General features: G+C 42.2%; 1 protein-coding gene across 5 annotated transcripts in view; it reads left to right on the top strand.

Annotated features, from left to right (window-relative positions):
* Positions 1-24,147, top strand: part of RIMS1 (regulating synaptic membrane exocytosis 1) — a 279,319-nt gene that overhangs the window by 148,802 nt on the left and 106,370 nt on the right. For all 5 annotated transcript variants that reach the window (XM_063313122.1, XM_063313105.1, XM_063313140.1 and 2 more), the window contains exons 6-12: positions 6,820-6,887; positions 8,422-8,532; positions 10,993-11,092; positions 14,545-14,668; positions 17,139-17,185; positions 18,131-18,243; positions 19,495-19,625. In XM_063313122.1, the coding sequence (XP_063169192.1) occupies positions 6,820-6,887; positions 8,422-8,532; positions 10,993-11,092; positions 14,545-14,668; positions 17,139-17,185; positions 18,131-18,243; positions 19,495-19,625 (694 nt within the window). The remainder of the gene's footprint in view (positions 1-6,819; positions 6,888-8,421; positions 8,533-10,992; positions 11,093-14,544; positions 14,669-17,138; positions 17,186-18,130; positions 18,244-19,494; positions 19,626-24,147) is intronic.

The following is a 24,147-nucleotide window of genomic DNA, read 5'->3' as shown; positions in this document are numbered from 1 at the left end:
GATATTATTTTTAACATATCTATTTTGGCAAAAGAGAGTTCATGTGCCCTGCATCTCCTGAATCATGTTGTGGTTAGTAAATTTCATAGTTTTCATTCAATTTCTGGTGTACAGGCTGCATATTCTAATGCAGTGTGCTTTTGCAAAATCTTTTTAATGCAGTATGTTCCATTGATCATATTTCTATTGTGTGTATGCTTTGTGGAGATACTAATGTATTTGTTAGTTGGCCCCATATGTAACAGCTGAAAGTCATGAAGCTAAGGATAGATAGCATATCCTAGTCAAGCCCACTTTTCTTAGCACAGTAATAATATTGAAGTAATAATATTGCCATATGAAGGATGGTTACCTTGTCGTGGTGCTGGAGCTTGAGCACCTCAGTGACGCCATGAGCTAAACCGTGAAGGGCCACCCAAGATGGGAAGGTCATGACAGAGAGGTCAGACTAAATGTGATCCCTGGGGAAGGTAATGGCACCCACCCCAGTATTCTTGCCATGAAAACTAAATGGATCAGAACAACCAGAGATAGAGAAGGAAGATCGATGCTTGCAAACTGTAGTGTTGGAGGAAAATTCTGAGAGTGCCTTGGACTGCAAGAAGATCCAACCAGTCCATACTCCAGGAAATAAAGCCAGACTGCTCACTTGAGGGAATGATATTAAAGGCAACACTGAAATACTTTGGCCACATAATGAGAAGACGGGACACCCTGGAGAAGATGCTGATGCTAGGGAGAGTGGAGGGCAAAAGGAAGAGGGGCCGACCAAGGGCAAGGTGGATGGATGATATTCTAGAGGTGACGGACTCGTCCCTGGGGGAGCTGGGGGTGTTGACGACCGACAGGAAGCTCTGGCGTGGGCTGGTCCATGAAGTCACGAAGAGTTGGAAGCGACTGGACGAATAAACAACAAAATGAAGAATTATGTGTAAAATAAAGAAAAGGATAGGGATTGGGAAATTAATCATATAATAGGGTTTCCCTTGACATTAAGTCCAGTCATATCCCACTCTAGGGGGTGGTGCTCATCTCCGTTTCAAAGCCAAAGAGCCGGCGTTTGTCCGTAGACACTTCCGTGGTCATGTGGCCAGCATGACTACACGGAATGCCGTTACCTGCCCACCGAAGCGGTACCTATTAATCTACTCACATTGGCATGTTTTTGAACTGCTAGGTTGGCAGGAGCTGGGACTAGCAATGGGAGCTCACCCCGTCACGCGGATTTGAACTGCCGACCTTCCGATCAGCAAGCTCAGCAGCTCAGCGGTTTAACCCGCAGCGCCACCACGTCCCACTAATCATATAATAGTAGCCAGTTATTTAAACATTATTTTTAAAGTATTAATTATGTGCATCTTATTTGGACAAAGAAAGTCTGTCTTTCTCTAAGGACAGAAGTTCAGGTGTCTTGGAACATTTGACAGGTTTGAACCCTTCAGAATATTACCTGTAAATTTCATTTAGCTTCACAGTGAAGGTAGAAGGTTATTTGTGATTTTTATTTGTTTAAATCAAAACTTAAAAAGCGTATAGCACACACACTTCCCTGGGGACCTTCATAGCAGACCAAGACAAGGAGAATGTCTTTTAAATTAAGGTCTGAATCAAATATTTTATAAAATGTCAGTAGCAAGATGAATTAAGAACCCTATGCTAGAAGTTTAAGGTGGATTGAGCAGATAAAGAAAATACCTTATTCACTCACAACATGTGTCTGAAGGCATTATCTGTTCTGGTGTTCTGTACTGTTTGCAGTTTGATCCATTTTGTTGTTGCTATTTCCTACAAGCTGAATCTGGTTTTATCAATAGATACTAGTCTGGTGCTGCTCATGGTCCCTTGATGCAATTGCCAGGAACCAGTGTACACGAGACCAAAACAGTACACTGGTAAAATCCCACAATTCTTGTTAGTTAATACTAGTTAGCTATTAGACATCCACTGCTGTGCCCTAAGAGCTGCCCAGGTTTGCTGAATGTTGATGCTTGATCTCATATAATAAAAAAGAAGATATTAGGTAAGGATTCTGCAAAGGCAGCAACACCTTTCCATCTAAAACTTTCAAGGAACCTAAGACTGATTTGTGCAAAATCATTGCATGCTTTTAATTGATGTGAATGGAAGAAGATGGGCACAACAGTTATTTGGAAAATGGAAAGCTAGTTTGTCAAAGTCAGTGGGTTTTCTTCTTGCCATCTCCCTCAGGTTCCAGTTTTCTATGTGCATTTTTTATTTGATAAACTAGCTTTCATCTGTGACTGATTTTAAAGGAGGGTTGTATCCTCTGTAAGTCAATGAAGATTCTTAGTCATCCAGGTGGAACTGTCTGTAGGTTGAGACCGAAGAAGCTGCTTGGACAAGCAGTGAAAAGTTTCTACCAAAAAGAAAGAAATCCAGTTGCCATGACTCAACCTACAGACAATCCTCTGTAAGTGTTCTGTTTTAGTCTCACGTAGCTCACTATAATTTGCAGGAGGATGTTAAGTGTAAGTTTATTTCTGATCAGCATGTCCTCTTGAAATGGCCTTTATCTTTCCCCATCTGACCCTGGAAATAACCTGAGGGATCAGGATTATTAAATAGTTATTATTCTTCCTACTAATTTCATCTACCCCCAGCAATAACAGGGATACAGCATATGCTTTTATTTATTTTAGACAAGGTATAACCTGCTTTTATATATATTCAAATTCTCAAAAAAGCAGAGAATGTACAAATAATAATAATAATTAACAATTGTGAGAAACAACAGTAATAATATATAGCACTAATTTATTCTTTATCACTCTTTGTCATGTAATAGCTTATCTAATTAAAAAAATCTAGGTGTGTCAAGCTTTGGAATCTGGAAGGAATCAGTTAATAAAGAACTCTGTTGGCTATAAACAATAAATGATACTACTGTAGTGGACCAGGCAGATATATAATCAAGCATCATGTGTCCGATAGCAGTCAACCAGAAGCTGTTATGAAGTACAGGCACATAAGCTTTAGATACTTGATCAGAAACTCTGTAATAGGTATGGTTGCAGATTATATGCATGTATAAATATTTTGTTTATAGGTAGTCCTCACTTAACAACCCTAATTGGGACTGGAATTTCCATCGCTAAGCGTAGTGGTTGTTAAGTGAAATATCATATGACTGCACCACTTAGCGACAGCAGTTCTGGAATTCCCGGTTGTGATCATTAGGCTGGGACCACATTGTCGTTAGGTGAGGATCTCATGCTTCTCCTGCCCTGCCAGGGTCGCCTCCATTTCAACTCCTCCTACCCACCTAGCTCCCCCATCTCTGCCCTTTTGGCTGCCCTGCACTCTGCCACTGCTGCTACCCCTGCTGCCTCAGCTGACCCCAGCTGATCTTTGTTGTCTTCTTCCTCCTGCTGCTGATGAGGTATGCTGGTCAAGGCAGCTGCTGGCCCTTTGCCTCCCCAAGGCCTCCCCAAAGCTTCACACAGCATCCCCAAAGCCTTGCAAGGCCTCGCTGAAGCCTGTGTGTGGAGGCTACACAAGGGTCTTGGGACCGGCCAAGCAGCTGCCTCAGCCGGGTGCACCTCATCAGCAGTGGGAGGAAAAAGATGGTGAAGGTCAGTGGGGGCAGTGGGTGGGGGCAGGAGTAGGTGGTGGAGTGCAGGGCAGCCAAAAGGTTAGAGATGGCGGGGGGGGATAGGCAGGTGAGGGGACTTGAAGCATGCACTGCAGTCATAAATGTGGACAGGCTGCCAAATGCCCGAATTTTGATCACATGACCACAGGGGCGCTGCAGTGGCCATAATTTGGAGGACCAGTCATATCTACCATTTGTTCAATGTTGTAACTTTGAATGGTCGCTGAACGAATGGTCATTAAATGAGGACTACCTGTATACATTTGGCATAGATTAGGCTAACCATACATAACAGATTTTCACCTAGTTTATGACTTAGGGGATAGGGGAAGGACCAGCAAATGCTGTTGTATTCCGTGTAGAGTATGTTACCATTTTTTAGTCTATTCAATCTAGTTCTTAAATGGCTATTTACATATCCTACACTTGTAGTATGTTACATATTTAAATAAAGAACGTGACAGTGAAATAAGTGTGATAGCAACAATAATAACGTATGAAAAATGGTCGAAGAACTTCAAATAGATATTCTGTATTTCAGCCCTATAAAGTTCTTTTATATTATTATTACTATTATAACATACATTATAGATGGGGATAGAGTTAAGGGATAATGGCTTTTGTTATATAATCAGTTCAAGGTATACTAATATGAAGATTGCACAGCCTATATTAATTTACCACTGAAACAACGGGGGAAATCTTATGTTATTCTTACTCAACAATAATAATGCAAACCTTTAACTGCCTACACAGAAGTATTTATTTATTTATAAAATTTATACCCCACAACAATTGAGAAAAATATAATATAGCAAAACATTTAAAACCTCCAAGATATAATTAGAATGAAGCAGCTTACAATCATAAAACTGCAACTAAAAGAACAGTACTTTTATTTTTTTTATTTTTTTTAATTATTATTATTTATTTATTTTATCAAATTTGTGACTGCCCATCTCCTCCCACCAGAGGGACTCTGGGCAGTTTACAACAATAATCAATAAAACAATAAATATACAATAAAATTACAATATATAAAATATAATATCTAAAAATACAGTTACAGCTAAATAATAATTATAGATAAAAATAGAGTCCAAATGGCAGATGACAACTCAGTCCTTATATGCACCGAGCACTCTAGGGCACTAGCCATCCCCAAACATGATGACTCCCCTCCCCGCCCCAAGCCAGGTGGCAGAGCCAGGTCTTCAAATTCCTCCGGAAGGCCAGGAGCAATGGGGCTAACCTCACCTCCAGGGGCAAGATGTTCCAGAGGGCGGGAGCTACTGCAGAGAAGTCCTGCTTCCTGGACCCCGCCAAATGAAATTCTCTTACAGATGGGGTCTGTAACGTGCCCTCTCTGCATGATCGGGTGGGACAGACTGTTATAATTGGGAAGAGGTGGTCCCTCAGGTAACCCAGTCCCATGCCATGTAGGGCTTTAAAGGTGATAACCAACATCTTGAATTGGGCCCAGAAGCAAACTGGTACCCAGTGCAGCTCGCACAGCAAAGGTGTTACATGTGCCCTTCTCTCAGTGCGACCCCCCCCCCCCCAATATAAATGTGTGTACAATTGCAGTCTTTTTTTTTTTTAACGAATTCCAGGATTAAGCAGAATCTTCTGTATTAAATTTCTATTCTTATTATGGGACAGTTGGTTATAACAGTTTATTTGTTTGTTTTTACTGCTTAATACACTGGCAAACCCAGTCTCCCCCACCCAGGCACCCTCCCCCAGTCCCTCTGTGCTCATGCTGCACTGGCCACTTGCATATTGAATATTTTTTAATCATAGAAGAATTTCAGAGGCTTGAGTTTTTAAAAAGACACCTCACAGGAAAAAAAGGTGGGGGCTGCTTTTCTAAGTGGACCTTTTGGTGCCTAGCTGTCTGGGTCTTACTCTCAGGAACTAAAGGTTATATCTTTATAAGGTTAAGAAGCCCCTGTTTGGTTGATGTACATAGGACAGAATATATTAATGATGTACACCAGCTTCTTGCTGGCAGTCTCTGGTCAGTCTCTCTAAGTCTCTGTTGTTAGTTAGCTAGCTGGTTAATCTGTTTATTGTTTTACTTCTAAGTAATGTTTTTTATTTAATACAATCTTTTATAAAGAAATGCCTGGTCTCTCATTCTTACTTACTTCTGCTGCATTAGAGCAATCTGCTAACATTGCATATCCCACACACCCTCCCTGACCCACGCCACACTCTCATGCACCCTCCCCGACCCGTGCCATACCCCCATACTCCCTTCTTGACCCACACCCTCACACACCCTCCGTGACCCTCACCACAACTCTTGAGCACCCCCTCGTACCCTTGTGCAGCCTCCCCAACCCTCGCTGCAGTTCTTGTGAACTCCCTTGCTCCCTCCCCCACCCAGCAGTAGCTACTTGGACTTGCAACTACCTGCTGGCTTCTGCCCTGCCTTTGCTTGTGGGAAACTGGCAGGTAGTGTTGGCAAACACAATTGAGTTTAGACTTGCTGCTGGCTTCCCCAGTGACTTGTGGGAAGCTGTCAGGGAGCATAGGAAATTACAATCATGTGACTGTGACTGACCACAGCAGTATGACAGGGCTGAAGTGGCCACAACTTTACCAAATTTCAATCCCATGGGAATAATGTGTCCTAGGTTTTGGGCATATTCTGTAAATTAGCTCATTTGAGGTGCCTTTGTTCAAAAATCATTGCCCTATGATGCACTGTTTTGCCCAATTGAAGGTTACAAACAGACAAACAGACATGAGAGTTTTAGTAGTATATAGATGTCCTTGAAATCAGTAAGAAGTAGTTAGATAATTACAGGATTTGCTGTGAATTAATTCAATTTAAATTCTGTTTAAATCAATGGGATAATCATGTCTTAATTTTCTCAGTTTGAAAGAAATTATGTAGAACTAACTTTACTCTGGATCCAACTATATATATTTTCGAAAGCATGCACTTAGTGGGCCCTACAGGATATAAATGCACATTTATACAGGTGCTCCAGATTTTCATAAATTGGGCTGTGGAATTCAAATAGCTGATATTCATACCATGCACATGCTCTGTATGTAAAAGGACCAGTATAGTATACTTAATGCTTCTCTTGCAGACAGATATTTTACATTACACTTCTGGATACAGATATTCATTCATATAACTTTCTTAATATGAGAGAATACATATTTCCTTCTGTTCATAACTCTTCCAGGTGACTTGGATTATTACTGGTTGGATCCTGCCACATGGCACAGTAGAGATACATCCCCTATTAGCTCGGTAAGAAATATATATAATTGTTTTGTTGGTTTAAATTAAATAATATTATTTCATAACCATCATAATGTTGTTGACAGTTCCTGGTATGCCATGTAACCCATATAATCTAAGAAATGTTTATCAACATTGGATCTTAAGGTGTTTTCCATTCATGGAATAATGTATTCTGTTTGTAGAAGTCTTCCATTTCAAGGGAAGGTCATAAAAGTGGAAGTGAAGGACATAGTTTCCACTGGTTCCAGCTCCTCTTGAAGAATCCCCCAACCCTCCAGAGTAAGAACTGTAAACAGAAGTATGCTAACAGGATGCTACTGCTGATTGCAGCAAATGTAGGATCCAACCCATTGCTATATAGTAAACATACATACAAAAGCAGAATAAAATATGTGGAGATGAACATTATAAAGGTGTATCCTATATATGTCTCACCAACCCAAATTCAGGTCCAAATTATGTACATTCTTGTTTTGTGTTGGACAATCCCATTTTTGCATAACAAATCTATATTTAAATATGGTTGATTGAGCCTTGCTTGTCCACAGTCCCATTGTTCACCTTTGTAAGTTTCACTTCCATCTGGGCCTGCTGTCATGTACCCAGGACAGTCCAGTTGATACAGCAGATTTATTGCCACTACCTTCTTTCTGCTCCTCAGACAGGGATTTAGGAGCAAACCCAAAAGGAAGAAAATATCTTGGCCTTTCATTTAACTGGCAAAATGTGAGGGAAGTTTCAGCCCAGTAACTGGTAACTTGCAGAGGTCTAGGCTTTCTGAGCTATGTTGTTGGATTATAACCCACAAAACACAAACTGGAACCGAAAGGATCTCTATTAGGTCGTATTTCCTTTATTAGAAAACAAACAGCAATAAGAGAACACAGTCTTAGAGGAAAAAGGACTGTGGGTAGGCTCATCCAAAGATTGAGCCTCAGGGAAAGTAACTGTGAAAGGAATCGGACAAGGCTTTGAGCTCCTGCAAATTAAATAAAACAATGCACTCTGATTACTTACTTCACTTACCTGAGTACAGTTGATTTTTTCCCTGAATCCTAGAAGATTTATACTCCACAATCCTGAAATGAGTTTAAATCCTTTCCTTCCTGAGCCATGGGGAGATTCAATGAACAAAAGCATCAAGTAAATTCCTTCCCTGCTATTTAACCTGGAGGAGGACAGAAGGGTGTTGTCTCTCATAAATTTCCTTACTTAGAGATGAAAGGAATTAGTTTCATTCAACTGTTTGTCAGTGTGTGCTCTGCTGTAATGGGGGTCTCTGGAATTTGTCTTATTAGAGAGGCCTTTTTATAATCCAAAATATATTAGGTCGCAGGTTGTTAAATATGCTGTACATTTTTCTGTATTAAACATAATGCAAGATAAAGATTTCTTCTAATTCTGAAGATAACAAGCCATTTAAATAATGAGTGTGAGTAATAAAAGTAAGGGATCAGTAAAAAAGTAGAGACCCAAAGTCTTTACCACAAAACCAGTTTTTCGATTCATTTGCTTTCCTTTATTTATATATATGTAATAGCATCCTGTAACTTGGCAACCGTCTAAAGAAGGAGATCGGCTAATCGGTCGTGTTATTCTCAACAAGAGAACAACTATGCCAAAAGAGTCAGGTGCATTACTGGGACTCAAAGTAAGTGCCTTGGAGCCTATACTGTAAACCTGTTTCCATTAATCTTTTGTATTAAGACCAGCCACTGACCAAAATTATGAAGTTTCCTTAGCAGGATTTTAGCTTATCATTCAAGTAGGACCTTGAGATGGAAAAGGAGAAACAGAAATTAAACTGTTCCACACTTCTTAATTTTTAAGGCTGAATTCACACAACATACATGGCTAAATTGTACTTCGCCAGTTTGTGGCTCTGAGTATTGTGTGACCCAAAGAGTGCAGTTAAATTACTGTGCAGTGTGTTGTTCAAATCCATGCAATTGGGTTAATTCAGTGAACCATGTTTTATTTATTTATATTTATTTATATTTCAGATTTAGTCACCGCTCATCTCACTAAATTGTTCTAGTTAACAATTGGTTAGCATTTTGGCTGAACATATCCTGAACAGTAAATGGAAGCTGATCCAAAAATATGGTCTTTTCTAGCATTCTGCCTCTTCAGTGTACAGTATTTGGGATAGGTACAACTTTATAATTGATACATAGCCAATGGTTAGGTCAGTAAACACTCATGACATTTCTTTTCCTCCATGAATTCCTAGTTTTTAGAAGTACATATAAGTAAATTCCAAATCCTTGTCATGTAGGAGGAAAACTACAGTCAGTAAGGGTACATCTTGCCACTTTTAATAGCCAATCACATTGAATGATGCATGCTTCTGATAATTCATGGAGTCAGGAGCCAGTGATTTCTTCTTGCTGTCTTTCTAGATCCTCAGCCAAATTGTCTGAACTTTGCCTCTACGAAGAGCTGGTAGAAAGGGCTAGATTACTGTAGTGGTCATTAACTACATGATGTCCTTTCTGTCCTACAAAAAATGACAGTAACTATGAATGATAGCTAATATTATTAAATACCATGACTCTGTCATCCTAAAAAAGAATATATCAATATAGGTGTATTTTATCTTTGGAGTCAACCATACTGCAGGTTCCAAGGTTTAGGGAAATTATGTCAAGGTTTCTGTTGCTATCTCTGTTCCTTAAACATTGGCTTTGAAAGGTGATGGTACTCAATAGTGGAGAATATTTTTAGTGCTCAGGGTTGAAATGTTGGGATTGTAATGTTAGCTGAGCTTGGGTTTTTTTCTTGCAAACATACCACTCCACTCAATTGTGAAGCTACCAGAGATCCCAACATACAACTTAACCAAAGAACTCACTAAACTTGACACCTCATAGATGGGAATGAACATGCAATTTCAGTGCCCTGACAGAATTAAAGACGTAACAATTAAGGAAGATGAAATCAAACCTAGTCAAGCATACAAAAATGGGAAAAGCTAGAATCATGGAGCTGATAGATCTTTGCCTCACCATGTACTTTCAGTTTGATGGATAGACACACAAACAAATCAGAGATTATACAAACACCACAGCAGCAATCTCTCCAAAGCTTCTTAAGCAACCCCCCAAGTCAAACAACTACAGAAGACAGAACAGGAATTATTACAACATACAATGTAAAGACTGTGAAAATCACTGTCAGAAGATTAGCAGAATGCATACATGAACACCAGGAAGCAGTCAGAAGACATGATGTAAATTCTTTAATTTCACAACACATAGACAGATTGAATTATAAAGTCAATTGGAAAACTGTAAACATTTTAGATCAAGCCAAATCCAAGAATGCAAGAGAATTCATAGTAGCTTGATGTTCTGATACATCAGCCATTAGCAGACAAATAGAGACAAACTTATTACCCAAGCTATTTAAAAAAGACAGCAAAGGCCCAGGGCATATTCTCCTTCCCTCCCTATCACACACCCAGCAATCAACATGCACATCAGTGAGAACCAAAACCATAGGCAGGAACGCTCTAAGATGAAGCAGTGCAGCCAACCAGAAACAGGCACACATACAACAACCTTGATCAAGTTAGGTCAGACAAGTTGTCATACATAAAAAACCAGCAAACTCCACTATGGTGAGTCAGATCACTGATGATTCCATCCATCCATCCATCCATCCATTATATTGATTTAGATAGCCACCCATCTCACCAGCTGCAACTCTGCAGCAAACATAAGGTTAAAAACCAACAAAAACATTACATAGTTTGGTAATGAAATGTTTGCAAAAAAAAACAACAAAATCCATGCTTAGTGATAGAACTTTTCATGTGTTGACAAACTGAAGTAAATAGATAACTTCCACTTCTACAGGCATGTGTGCCTTTCAGTTATGCAACAGTAAAGGTTCTCAAGCTGAAGTCTTTGCAAGTTGAATAGTCACATGAATGTGGATCTCTTAAAAATCACAAAAAGTATTAACTTGGCACAAACAATCATTTTCCTTTGAAAGATGTAAGCTTGTGTGGTATATATAGGTAAAAGGCATTGAACTGAATATAGATTCCCATTATTTTAGTTAAAATACAGTTTGGTATTCTGAAAGGTGGCATATCTATTTTCAGGTTGTAGGAGGAAAAATGACCGATTTAGGACGACTTGGTGCCTTCATTACCAAAGTAAAGAAAGGTAGCTTGGCTGATGTGGTGGGACATCTAAGAGCAGGTATCTCAGTTATGGGAATGATTTTGTCTTAATATTCTCAAAATCTGTATAGTGCTGATGTTATGTACTATATTTACAGTTTCAGTGTATAGTTCCCTCTGTAAATATTTCAACCTAATGCAATGGGGGCAATGTAAAGGTTATCGATTCAAGCTGAACACGATTATATTGGTTAAAATGTCTTTATTAGTGCATAGATGGAATTTAGAAGCACTCTGTACACAAAGAAAAGAGTCACACATGCTAAAACAATTTTTATCAAATACAAAGTTACTATGTCCCTAGGAGTATATAGATCTTACCTATATGTGATAGAAAGGCATAAAGAACTGAAAAGGTTTCCATATAATTCAAATATTGATAATAGTATCAATTTATGTGAACAAAAACCAAATTTTAATTCTAGACTGATTTCCATGAACTTCAGATGAAGAGACGTGCCTGAGACTCTTTGTAACACTGGCTGTATATACCTGCTAATGAACAAGGGCACCTTCTGTAAACCAAAACTGTGGAAGTGTCACATCTTACTATTCTTTTTGAAGCAGAAAAAAACTTGGCAGAGAGAAGGAAATGACCTTCTCTACACCAAAGACTCGTTTCAGGAAGCAGTGCAAGTTCAGGAGTTCTGAAAAACATTTGTTGGACCAAAGGAAGGAAACCATCAGGTTTTACCTTCAGATGATTAGAAATCAACAAACTGTGTTACAGTGGAAATATGCTGCATTGCACGCTAATGTCAAAGTAGCTAAGCTGCTCATAGCCTGACATAGAAAAAAAATCTGAGACCTCCTGAAAACATTGAATATTAAAACCACTTGAAGACTTTCAATTTTCAGCTGACCTTTTGAATGAATTTTAACCTCTCTCATGCTGCCAGGCTAGTCTTCTCCTCTTGGCGGGCTAGAATATATAGATTAGAGCTGACTGTAGTTCAGATCATGAACTTCTTCTTGCACAATTTAGGATCAGACTAAAGAGATTAGGGAAGACCCACAGATCAGCTAGATATGAGCTCACTAATATTCCTAAAGAATATGCAGTGGAGGTGAAGAATCGATTTAAGGGACTGGACTTAGTAGATAGGGTCCCGGAAGAACTATGGACAGAAGTTCACAACATTGTTCAGGAGGTGGCAACAAAATACATCCCAAAGAAAGAGAAAATCAAGAAGGCAAAATGGCTGTCTGCTGAGACACTAGAAGTAGCCCAAGAAAGAAGGAAAGCAAAAGGCAACAGTGATAGGGGGAGATATGCCCAATTAAATGCAAAATTCCAGAGGTTAGCCAGAAGAGAAAAGGAATTATTTTTAAACAAGCAATGCACGGAAGTGGAAGAAGACAATAGAGTAGAAAGGACAAGAGACCTCTTCCAGAAAATTAGAAACATTGGAGGTAAATTCCAGGCCAAAATGGGTATGATCAAAAACAAAGATGGCAAGGACCTAACAGAAGAAGAAGAGATCAAGAAAAGGTGGCAAGAATATACGGAAGACCGGTATAGGAAGGATAACAATATCAGGGATAGCTTTGACGGTGTGGTCAGGGAGCTAGAGCCAGACATCCTGAAGAGTGAGGTTGAATGGGCCTTAAGCATTGCTAATAAGGCAGCAGGAGACGACGGCATCCCAGCTGAACTGTTCAAAATCTTGCAAGATGATGCTGTCAGGGTAATGCATGCTATATGCCAGCAAATTTGGAAAACACAAGAATGGCCATCAGATTGGAAAAAATCAACTTATATCCCCATATCAAAAAAGGGAAATACTAAAGAATGTTCAAACTATCGAACAGTGGCACTCATTTCACATGCCAGTAAGGCAATGCTCAAGATCCTGCAAGGTAGACTTCAGCAATTCATGGAGCGAGAATTGCCAGATGTACAAGCTGGGTTTAGAAAAGGCAGAGGAACTAGGGACCAAATTGCCAATATCCGCTGGATAATGGAAAAAGCCAGGGAGTTTCAGAAAAACATCTATTTCTGTTTTATTGACTATTCTAAAGCCTTTGACTGTATGGACCATAACAAATTGTGGCAAGTTCTTAGTGGTATGGGGATACCAAGTCATCTTGTCTGCCTCCTGAAGCATCTGTATAACGACCAAGTAGCAACAGTAAGAACAGACCACGGAACAACGGACTGGTTTAAGATTGGGAAAGGAGTACAGCAGGGCTGTATGCTCTCACCCTACCTATTCAACTTGTACGCAGAACACATCTTGCGACATGCTGGGCTTGAGGAATCCAAGGCTGGAGTTAAAATCACTGGAAGAAACATTAACAATCTCAGATATGGAGATGATACCACTTTGATGGCTGAAAGCGAAGAGGAACTGAGGAGCCTTATGATGAAGGTGAAAGAAGAAAGTGCAAAAGCTGGCTTGTAGCTAAGCCTCAAAAAAACCAAGATTATGGCAACCAGCTTGATTGATAACTGGCAAATAGAGGGAGAAAATGTAGAAGCAGTGAAAGACTTTGTATTTCTAGGTGCGAAGATTACTGCAGATGCTGACTGCAGTCAGGAAATCAGAAGACGCTTAATCCTTGGGAGAAGAGCAATGACAAATCTCGATAAAATAGTTAAGAGCAGAGACATCACACTGACAACAAAGGTCCACATAGTTAAAGCAATGGTGTTCCCCGTAGTAACATATGGCTGCGAGAGCTGGACCATAAGGAAGGCTGAGAGAAGGAAGATAGATGCTTTTGAACTGTGGTGTTGGAGGAAAATTCTGAGAGTGCCTTGGACTGCAAGAAGATCAAACCAGTCCATACTCCAGGAAATAAAGCCAGACTGCTCACTTGAGGGAATGATATTAAAGGCAAAACTGAAATACTTTGGCCACATAATGAGAAGACAGGACACCCTGGAGAAGATGCTGATGAGAGAGTGGAAGGCAAAAGGAAGAGGGGCCAACCAAGGGCAAGATGGATAGATAATATTCTAGAGGTGATGGATTCGTCCCTGGGGGAGCTGGGGGTGTTGACGACCGACAGGAAGCTCTGGCGTGGGCTGGTCCATGAAGTCACGAAGAGTCGGAAGCGACTAAACGAATAAACAACAACAACAAGTACTAGCACTGAGAGAGGTGGGATGGTAGCAGAGTTCTTTGTTTTTGATAGCACATGCTGTGTTCCAATTAGCTACTGTATACTGGTCCCATTGCATGTGATGTGTGTTAGCCGAATTGGGTGATAGCCCATTTGAAGTAAGTTAGGTTTCTTGTCATGTTTCTGTCTGGCCAGTTAAATTTTGGTGACAGCTCAGTGTTTTGATGTGAGAAGTATGTTCAAGAAGAGTGATTTTCTGTTGCAAAGTTTTATTATCTCTGAATTTACACCCACAGATCTAGCCTAGAAAAGAAGCTAACAATTTATATTTGTGAATATATTTTGTCTCACCCTATGTGTGAAATCATACAAAAGAAAGTATCCTTTGTTTTTAAATTCCAGGTGATGAAGTTCTAGAATGGAATGGTAAACCACTTCCTGGAGCTACAAATGAAGAAGTTTACAACATTATTTTAGAATCCAAATCAGAACCTCAAGTTGAAATTATTGTTTCAAGGCCTATTGGGTAAAGTTTGCTTTGCAATTTTTTTTAGTCTCTCTCTCTCTCATAAATGCAGGCATATGGATATAAAAGCACATTATATTAAATTAACATATACATTGGTATTCTTTAAAAAAATGAAAAAAGAAAAAGATTGAAGGGACAACCTTAGTGTTCTCTTAATTGGATTCTCAAGACAAGTCTTTGGCAGCAAATCTGGAAGGCTCCAGCTATAATGGTAACTATAAGGGGGAAATGTTCATACTAATATATGTCATATTTTGTATATTTGGGTACAGATCTCATCACCAGTTACAGATATGCTTCTATACTGCTCCTTCAGATTTACAACTGATCAGATGTAATTTAATAAAATGTGAGCCCAGTAAGCACTAATAATATTGTGAACATTACTCTAACTTGCTACATTTTAATTTTATTTATACACCATCAATAGGATTTTTCAAAGAATACTGTTGTTATTAATATTATATAACTATTATAACCTATGTATTGAAACATGTAAGTTTCACTCATAAATAGCAGTGTTACATTTGTGGAAATAATGGTGTGAAATAATATAAATTCAAGTGCATGCAAACATACTATATTGGATGCAGAGTTAGTCACACCAACAGTGGATCCATTAAAATTAAAGTGAAAGAGTTATTTTAAGCTCCATTTATTTCAGTGGGTCTACGGTAAACATTATCAAGTTTGGATCCAGTCTCTTCTCTATAAATTACTGCTTTATTTTTCACCTTTCCTTTACCAGTGTACTAAATCAGCTGGGAAAGGATGGATGTTATGGCTTTCAGTGTTAAGAGAAAAATCTTAGTAAGGATAAAGAAGAAGCATGTCCTAACAGGAATCACGCTGAGACGAGGAATAGGTCTCTAGTGTTTATTGCTGCTACATAAGACAGAAAATCCTAACAAACTGAAGAAGCGTGGGAAAAACCCAGACAGATAAACCCCAAAAGTTAAGGCGGGTCTGATCTGTGTCTCTTTGAATGGCTGCTTAATGCATTTTCCCCCCTGGATAGAGGCCCCCTCCTGCTCGCCATCAGTACTCATGACTTGCATGCCATCATGTATCTATCTGAGTTGTTGACTGCAATATGCCCTCATCCCCACTAGGGGAGAACACTGCAATGTGCTATGCCTAGGGATGCCCTTGAAGACTATCAGGAAGCTGCAGCAAAACCCAGCAGCCCCCTTATTGTTGGGTGAGGGCCACCATAATCATATATCATCAGTGTTGCCTACACTACACTGGCTACAGATAATAACTAGCTGGTTATTATCTGTGCAGCCTTTAATAGCTTGCTGCCTGAATACATTCAGGATTGTCTCCAGTTAGGTTTTTGAGGATTCCCCGCTCCCCCATGAAGTCTGTGGAGGATAGTCAGGAGAATGGGCTTTTCCATGATGGCTCCACCCCTTTGGAATTCCTTCCTTCAAGGGCTTTTAATTCTTAGATTGTTGCTCTTACTGGATGCTGGGAGGGAGGACTGGTTTACTTATTTCTCTTTTAGTACTGGCTCTATTGTTCTTAATGTAATGTTTTAAAAGGCCCGGAGTCTTATGGAGGGTGGCCATCTATAAGAATGGCATTTAAATTAAATTAAAGGCAGGATCATATCTATGATCTTTCTGAATTCCTGTGTAACAAAAGTCCCTTGGGTTCTACACAGCATAGATGATATCATACATGTGTAACAGACAGTGGTAAAAATTATCATGTAGTTTAAAGCCTGGCAAATCCTAGTTTCAGTCATTTGGGATTAAAGGTAAAAAGTCTTGCAGCGTATACTTCAGAAGTCTTTCTGGACTAAAGTCCAGTATGACATGTTTAGTTATATAAATGAAGTTAGGTGTGTTTTAAGTTTCCATGTATATTGTAACCCGATGCATTTAAAAGGAGGATTATGTTTGTTTACTTAACTGTTTCCAAGTTTCTTGTTTCTCTCTCTTTATTATTATAAGGTTTTTTTGTAGGTTTAATTCAGCAAACTCCTTCAGGTGTGTGCATAAAAATTTCTAGTGAGTTAAGTCCCGTTCTTTCCCCAAATTAGCATTATGTAATCTCACCTTCCTCCTCTCCTATTTACTTTTTCCTGTTGTGTGATGGTGAAATATTGTGGCCTGTCCAACTACAATATAAATATGATGGTGTTCACATTGAAGTTGCTGTTTGTATTATCATTGTCAAACCACATTCCTTAAGAGATGTGAGTTCCCACCTTTCTTTAAAAAATGAGCAAATCATTGCAGTAAAAGTAACTGTCTAGCAGAGATATGTCAAAAACCTTAAGTCTGGGTTTTTTAAAATGTTTTTTGAATAAATATTCAAGGGCCAAACCCTCTGTTTTATTAAACAGCATTAAACAAATAATTATGTATATGGATTGAAAATTAGTTTATAGCATTGCTCTGTGGAACAACTGGCATTTCAGGCATTTCAAAATTTTCTGTATACATGTATATTTCAGTGACATTCCAAGGATTCCTGAGACTTCTCATCCTCCACTAGAATCTAGTAAGTACTGACTTTGTGCCAGCTGCTGAGATTGAAACAACACTGATTCATAAGATGTCATTCAATATTATTCAGTTTACCAGCGCAATCTTCCTTCCCCCACAGCTATCTTTGATAGTCATGCTGTATATACTTTATTCATACCAATGGATAGTCTGCAAGACTCACACTAAAATACATGGGACAATAAATAGCAGTAGCTCATACAGCCAGGGGAACCATTCACAATGTCTGACACACTATAGAGATATGAGTTGGTCAGCTGCAGTCATATCACGAGATTGTGGCATGCCTACTTTTTGAGGAGTTGCCAAAATATACTGCTTGATCGTACAAACTCACTTAATTATTCAGTGTGATCTGTTTTTTCCCCAGGCTTAAGCTGTAATCATTATGAGAACTGGCACTTTTTCTTCCCTTTCTCATTGTATGATGGCTTCCACACAAAAATCCCACCTTGCATTAAACCAGAGTTTAATTAAACATGCATTAAACCAGAGTTTTCTGAACTATAGAGTTCTTATTTAATTTTGGTTTTCAAACACAGAAAACAAGACATAATATCATATGGCCTATTTTTCCAATAAATGCAGAACATCATGCTAGAGCAATTATATTTGATTTTTCCTTAACTGATAACTTTCAAAAGCTATCCATGTACTTATATTCTTTTTACAGGTATTAAAACTTAATGTTTTGTTGAAAATGTACCATATCTTTGGCATTTCTAAGTATTTCCAAGTGTTTTTATTTCATTTTCTTGTCCTTCTCTTTCCTTCTTCTTTCTTTCTATCTTTTTTTTTTTTTGCAGATAGGGCAAAAAGGGAAAGAATTCCTTTTATTATTTTGGCTAATACCCTCTTGTTACCCATACTTCATTCACTTTCATGACAATTATCTTTCAGGTTTTCTATTATTATTCTATTTTCTTCCTCCTCTTTCCAGGTTCTAGCTCATTTGAATCTCAAAAAATGGAACGGCCTTCAATTTCTGTTATTTCCCCTACTAGTCCTGGAGCTTTAAAAGATGCACCACAGGTCCTACCTGGGCAGCTCTCGGTAAGTATAGAATTATGGTAATAGAAAACATATTTTATCTGCTTCCAGACTTGCTGAAATATTTATATTTGCATTCTTTGGAAAAGATATGTTTGCTATTGCCGGATCTTACGCTTTAACTAAATAAATGTGTAGGCTTACAATACGGCATTAAAAACATCTGATAGATTGATTGATTGATTGATTATGTGCCATCAAGTTGTTTTCAACTCCTAGCAACCACATAGATAGATCTTGAGATAGATGATAATCTATTACTCAGAAAACATCTGAACATGTACTTTTAAAACAGGACCAACCCTATGTTATTTCAAAGGATAAAACAAATGAAGTTCAAACTCACTCCTGCTGTAAGAACTCTTCATAGTAGCCACTCGCCAGCCACTGACCCATCTTTTACACACATGTGCATACACAGACACATTAGCACGCATGTGCACACACTAGAATGATGCTACATAATGATATTTAATTGCTCTGATGGGAGCTTATTCCCCAGAAGTTCTTTTGGGAATGACAGTGTGCTGTCTTACAGAGGACTGAGTTCTTTGGGACAGAGAGTGGGAATAATGTGTACAAAATGGCAGCTGATGTGAAAAGATGGCAAAAAACAGTAAACTCAGCCCCATCCTATACAGTTTTCCTGCCTATTGCAATCACTGACGTGAACTCTCAAATTTTACATATTTGAAACTACTTTTAACAATACAGTATAGTTGAATGTGTAAACCAACTCAACAGACTGGGCTCCTGGGTACATTGTTCCATGCACATTTAGATATTAATTCCTGCCTTCAGTTGTCCTCCTATAGGAATAATCCTCTCCTGTTGTTGCTGCAGAACCTGCCTTTGAAGTGGAGATTGCATATAGATAACGTACATATTCATTTATAGATTCATCCTCCATGAAGCTGTCTAATCCCATGTAAAAGTAATCTAAAAGCCATTGTAATATCCCATTTTTAGTGACTTCCATAGTTTGGAATTAGTTAACTATAGTTTGTGTGGGAAAAGTTCTTACATTTCTTTTTACTTCCCGTATTTCCTTTAAATCAATTTCAGAAGATCAAGATCTTTTAGTTGAATGTAGCACATTATTGATAGGGTTTAATGTGGAGAAGAATTACTTCTATTTTTTTCTATTTTTTAAATGAATGTATTGTTACTTCTATTAGTCTCCAAGACTGGATAAAAATAAACCCAAACTGACAGATTTTTATTGATAATTTAGAATTATTTTCAATTTTTTAGATTAAACTATGGTATGATAAAGTGGGGCATCAGTTAATAGTGAATGTTCTTCAAGCAACAGATCTGCCATCTAGGCTAGATGGACGACCAAGAAACCCTTATGTGAAAATGTACTTCCTTCCAGACAGAAGGTAAGGTTTTAAATGAAAGACCATATTGTACTGGTTGAAGCATCTCATTTAAGCCCTATAGTTAGTGGAATTCATTGCAGCTTCCATATTACTCTTCTCTATGAGGTTTGAGCGGCCAATTTTTAATTTTATTTTCTTTGATGCAAGCCAGCATCTGTCTCTACAACATCAAAAGTCATTTTGGTCCAAGGAATGATATATTATTTTGCCATATCTTCTGTTCTAGAACAGTGTTTCTAGACTGTTCTAGTGTTGCATGCTTGCAACTTTAAGCATGCTGTCATGCGCTGCCTACCTCTGAATAACGTTCAGACACTGGGTTGCGAAGCAGGCTCTGGTTTATTTCAGGATAGGTACAACGTTGTTAGAAAAAAGCTGAGAGTGACAGGAGCGCGCCGGTGCGGGGTTTAAATACCCCGCGCCGGTCAGCGCCCCCTCGCTCTCGATCACGTCACCCCCCTTTGTCCCATGTGTTGCCCTGCCATTGGTTGAGGGTTTCCAGGATCGCCCATCCTCCGGTTTTCAATCTTCTGCTGATTGCTTTCAGCTGGGCGATCCCCGTTGCAATTGCCGCTGATGGCTTGGGTGGCTCCGTGATCCGTTTATCTATTGTCTATTAGCCGTTAGTCGTTGTGGGTTGATGGCTACTTAACTTGTCCCCCTTCACCTATTTCCTTGTCATTGTCATGAGTGCCATTGCGCTGATGACTTTAGCTCAACGGCACTCATGACATACTGCCCCCTTTCCGAATAGTGTTCTCCCCCGGGTTTCTGGGTTTTCCCCTTAGAGCTGTCAAAACGCCACATTTTTTTTTTTTTTTTTTTTTTTTTTTTTCAAAAGTTCCCGCCGGAGTAGTTGTCGCCCCTCCCTTTGCTCTTCCCTCTACCACGTGCCTTCCCAGGGTGTGTCCATGGTGCGCATGCTCGGGTTCTGACCTGGCGTGCGCATGCTCCAACCACACCCTGTTTGTTTGGCTCAGTTCGGCGAGGCGAGAGGCGTGGCTGGTCGGGTGCTGCTCAGCTCCAGGTAGGGCCCTTTTTTGCTTATTTGGAGTGCGTCGCCTTTGTTGTGTCTCCTGGGCGTTGCCCCCAGGTTGCCCTGTTGACTTGCTTGCCACTCCCCCGCGGCCAGGGGGCGGGGGGAGGGTGCTGGCGATCGTTTGTCACCACCCCGTGGGCCCGGGGCGGGGGGAGTGAGTCCCGGGGGGGGGAAGGTCCACCCAAGTCGCGGGCTTGGGGGGGGCCCTTTCCCTTGGGGCACGGGAGGCGGGGGGAGGCCTGCGGGGGGGGGGGTTGGTTTTGCTGACCTTGATTGCGGTTTGTCGGGGTATGCCCGGTGAAATGCTCTGGTCAGGTCAGGCGCGTTAACGTTGTGCGCCGCCACCCATTCCGGGTGGGGGAAATGTTTCCACCTGACCAGATAGTGTAGGGTTCCTCGTTGCTTACGGGAGTCGAGGATGTCCCTGATCTCGAAGTGGTGTTGCCCGTCGATCATTAGCGGTGCGGGCTGTGGCATGCTTGGGTGCCATCGGGAGGAGGTCGCCGGTTTTAGGAGGCTGGTATGGAACACCGGGTGGAGTCTCCGGAGGTTGTGTGGCAGGTCCAGGCGTATTGCTACCGGGTTCACTATTTGCGTGACTCGGAACGGCCCGATGTACTTAGGCCCCAGTTTTTTCGAGGGTTGGGTTGACTTTAGGAACTTGGTGGAGAGATAGGCCATATCCCCCGGTTGAAACGTTGGTTGTTGGCGCCGGTGTTTGTCGGCCTGCTCTTTGTAGGCTGCCTGTGCGTCCTGCAGCGCCGCCGTGATTACTGGCCATGCTTCCGCGATCTTCCGTCCCCATTCGCCCGCGTCCACCTGGGGCTCCGGGGGTCGAGGCAACTCCGGTATGGGGACGAAGTCACGCCCCGAGACTACCTCGAACGGAGTTTTCCCCGTGCTCGTGTGGACGGCGTTGTTGTATGCGACTTCGGCGAACGGGAGCAGTTCCGCCCAGTCGTCTTGGTGGTAGTTAGTATATGATCGTATGAATTGTTCTAAGGTGGCATTAAGAACCTCTGTGGCTCCGTCCGTTTGCGGATGCCAAGCCGTAGATAGGGCCTGTTGGGTCCCCGTCAGCTTCAGGAAGGCCCGCCAGAATTTAGAGGTGAACTGTGTGCCCCTGTCGGTCACCACACGTGCGGGACATCCGTGTAGCCTGTACACGTGGATGAGGAAGAGTTTGGCTAGCTGTTGTGCGGATGGGACCGACGTGCAGGGGATGAAGTGGGCCTGCTTTGAGAAGTAGTCCTTCACCACCCAAATGGCCGTTTTCTTCTGGCTGGGTGGGAGGTCCACTATAAAATCCATAGAGATTTCCTCCCATGGGCGGGAGGGTTCTGCCACCCGTTGCAATAGCCCCGCGGGTTTGCCTGGTGCCCGTTTGGCCCTAGCGCACGTTGGGCAGGACGCCACGTAGGTTTTTACGTCTCGCCTGAGCGCGGGCCACCAGAATTGGCGCCGTGTTAGGTGTAGGGTCTTGAGGAACCCAAAGTGTCCCGCTTGCTTGGCGTCGTGTGACCTATGCAAGATCGCCTGGCGTTGCGAGTCCGGGACGTAGATTCTGCCTTCCCCCCATGCCAGGTCTTGCGCCATTGTTACCTTGTCGGGGTTTGCCAGGAACCAGGGGTCGGTTTTGAGGGCGGCGGCGAGGTCCGTGCGCATTCCCCCTGGTAGTTGCGGTTGCCTTCTTTCCGTCGCCGGTTGTCCCGCCGTCGGCTGCGCCGTAGCGTCGAGCTGCCTCCGTGCGCCGCTTCGGGTGGTCACGGCCATCCCCAGTTGCGAGGCGGATAGGACCGTCCCAATGGTGTCTGGGGCGGGCTCTTCGTCTTGGGGCAGCCGGGAGAGGGCGTCGGCCAGGAAGTTCTTCTTGCCCGGCATGAACTTCAGCTGGAAATCAAAGCGGCTGAAGAATTGGGCCCATCGGACCTGTTTTGGGCTAAGGCGTCTAGGCGTTCGTAGGGCCTCGAGGTTCCGGTGGTCCGTCCAGACCTCGAATGGTTGGGTGGCTCCCTCGAGTAGGTGGCGCCATGTCTCTAGTGCCGATTTCACCGCGAAGGCTTCTTTCTCCCAGACGTGCCATCGCCTCTCTGTCTCGGAGAACTTCCTTGACAGGTAGGCGCATGGTTTCAGGAGCCCCGTGGAGTCCTTTTGTAGCAGGATGGCTCCCAGGGAGAAGTCTGAGGCGTCGGCTTGGACCACGAACGGCCGTTCTGGGTCCGGGTGCGCGAGGATTGGCTCCGTCGTGAACAGCGCTTTCAGCTTGTCGAATGCGGTCTGGCACGCGGGAGTCCAATTCAGCACTGTGCCTGGGTTCTTGGCGCGTCTGGTGTCCCCCACCCCTTTGGTTTTGAGGAGGTCCGTTAAGGGGAGGGCTATCTCAGCGAACCCCCGGGCGAAGGACCTGTAGAAATTCGCGAATCCCAGGAAGCTCTGTAGTTGCCGTCTGTTGCGGGGCCGCTCCCAGTTTAGTACCGCTTCGACTTTTGCGGGGTCCATTTCGATGCCGTCCCCGGAGATTCGATACCCCAAATAGTCTAGGCGCTCTTTGTGAAACTCGCACTTTGTGGGCTTTGCATAGAGCTGCGCCCTTCTGAGCTTGTCGAGGACTTGCCTGACTAAGGTTACGTGTTCCTCGTATGTTTTTGTGTAAATAAGGACGTCGTCGATGTAGACCAGGACCCCTTTAAACAGATGTTCATGCAGTACCTCATTGATGAGCTGCATGAACACCCCAGGGGCCCCCGCGAGTCCGAAGGGCAGTACCTTGTACTGGAAAGCGCCTAGGGGGCAGTTGAACGCCGTCTTCCATTCGTCCCCCTCCCTGATTCGGATGCGATAGTACGCCTCGCGCAGGTCCAATTTGGAAAAGACTTTGCCCGTGGACAGGTGGGCGAGCATGTCCTTCACCAGGGGTAAGGGGTATTTGTTGGACAGGGAAGCCGCGTTTAGGCCCCGGTAGTCGGTACAGAGCCGTAGGGTCCCGTCTTTCTTCTCCCGGAATAAGACGGGGGCTCCGACCGGTGAGCATGCTGGCTCTATAAATCCCCTGTCTAGGTTTTTATCGATGAACTCCCGGAGGGTTGCCATCTCCTTCGGGGTCATCGAATAGATCTTTGGTCTAGGTAGGGGGACGTCGGGCAGTAGGTCGATTCGGCAATCCGTCTTGCGGTGGGGGGGTAGTTGGTCTGCCTCTGCTTCTCCGAAGACCTCGGAGAAGTCGGCGTATTGTTCCGGTAGGTCTGCAGTGGTAGCGCCGTTGTCTTGTGTGGTCGCCTCCGCTCGTCCTACCGTGGGGTTGCTTTTGCCAGCTGGTACTGGTGCTCGATACTCGCCGTCGCCGAATGTGAAGGTGCGGGTCGCCCAGTTGATCCGCGGGTTGTTTTTCGCGAGCCATGGCATCCCCAGGACTGCAATGGGCCGTCCGATGGGCGTGACTACGAACGACGTGCGCTCGGTGTGAGTGCCCATTTGCAGGGTGAC

Source organism: Candoia aspera, chromosome 1, assembly GCF_035149785.1.
Source record: "Candoia aspera isolate rCanAsp1 chromosome 1, rCanAsp1.hap2, whole genome shotgun sequence".
Lineage (NCBI taxonomy): Eukaryota > Metazoa > Chordata > Lepidosauria > Squamata > Boidae > Candoia > Candoia aspera.
The sequence above is the reverse complement of the archived record's forward strand: the minus strand, read 5'-3'. Positions and strand labels throughout refer to the sequence as shown.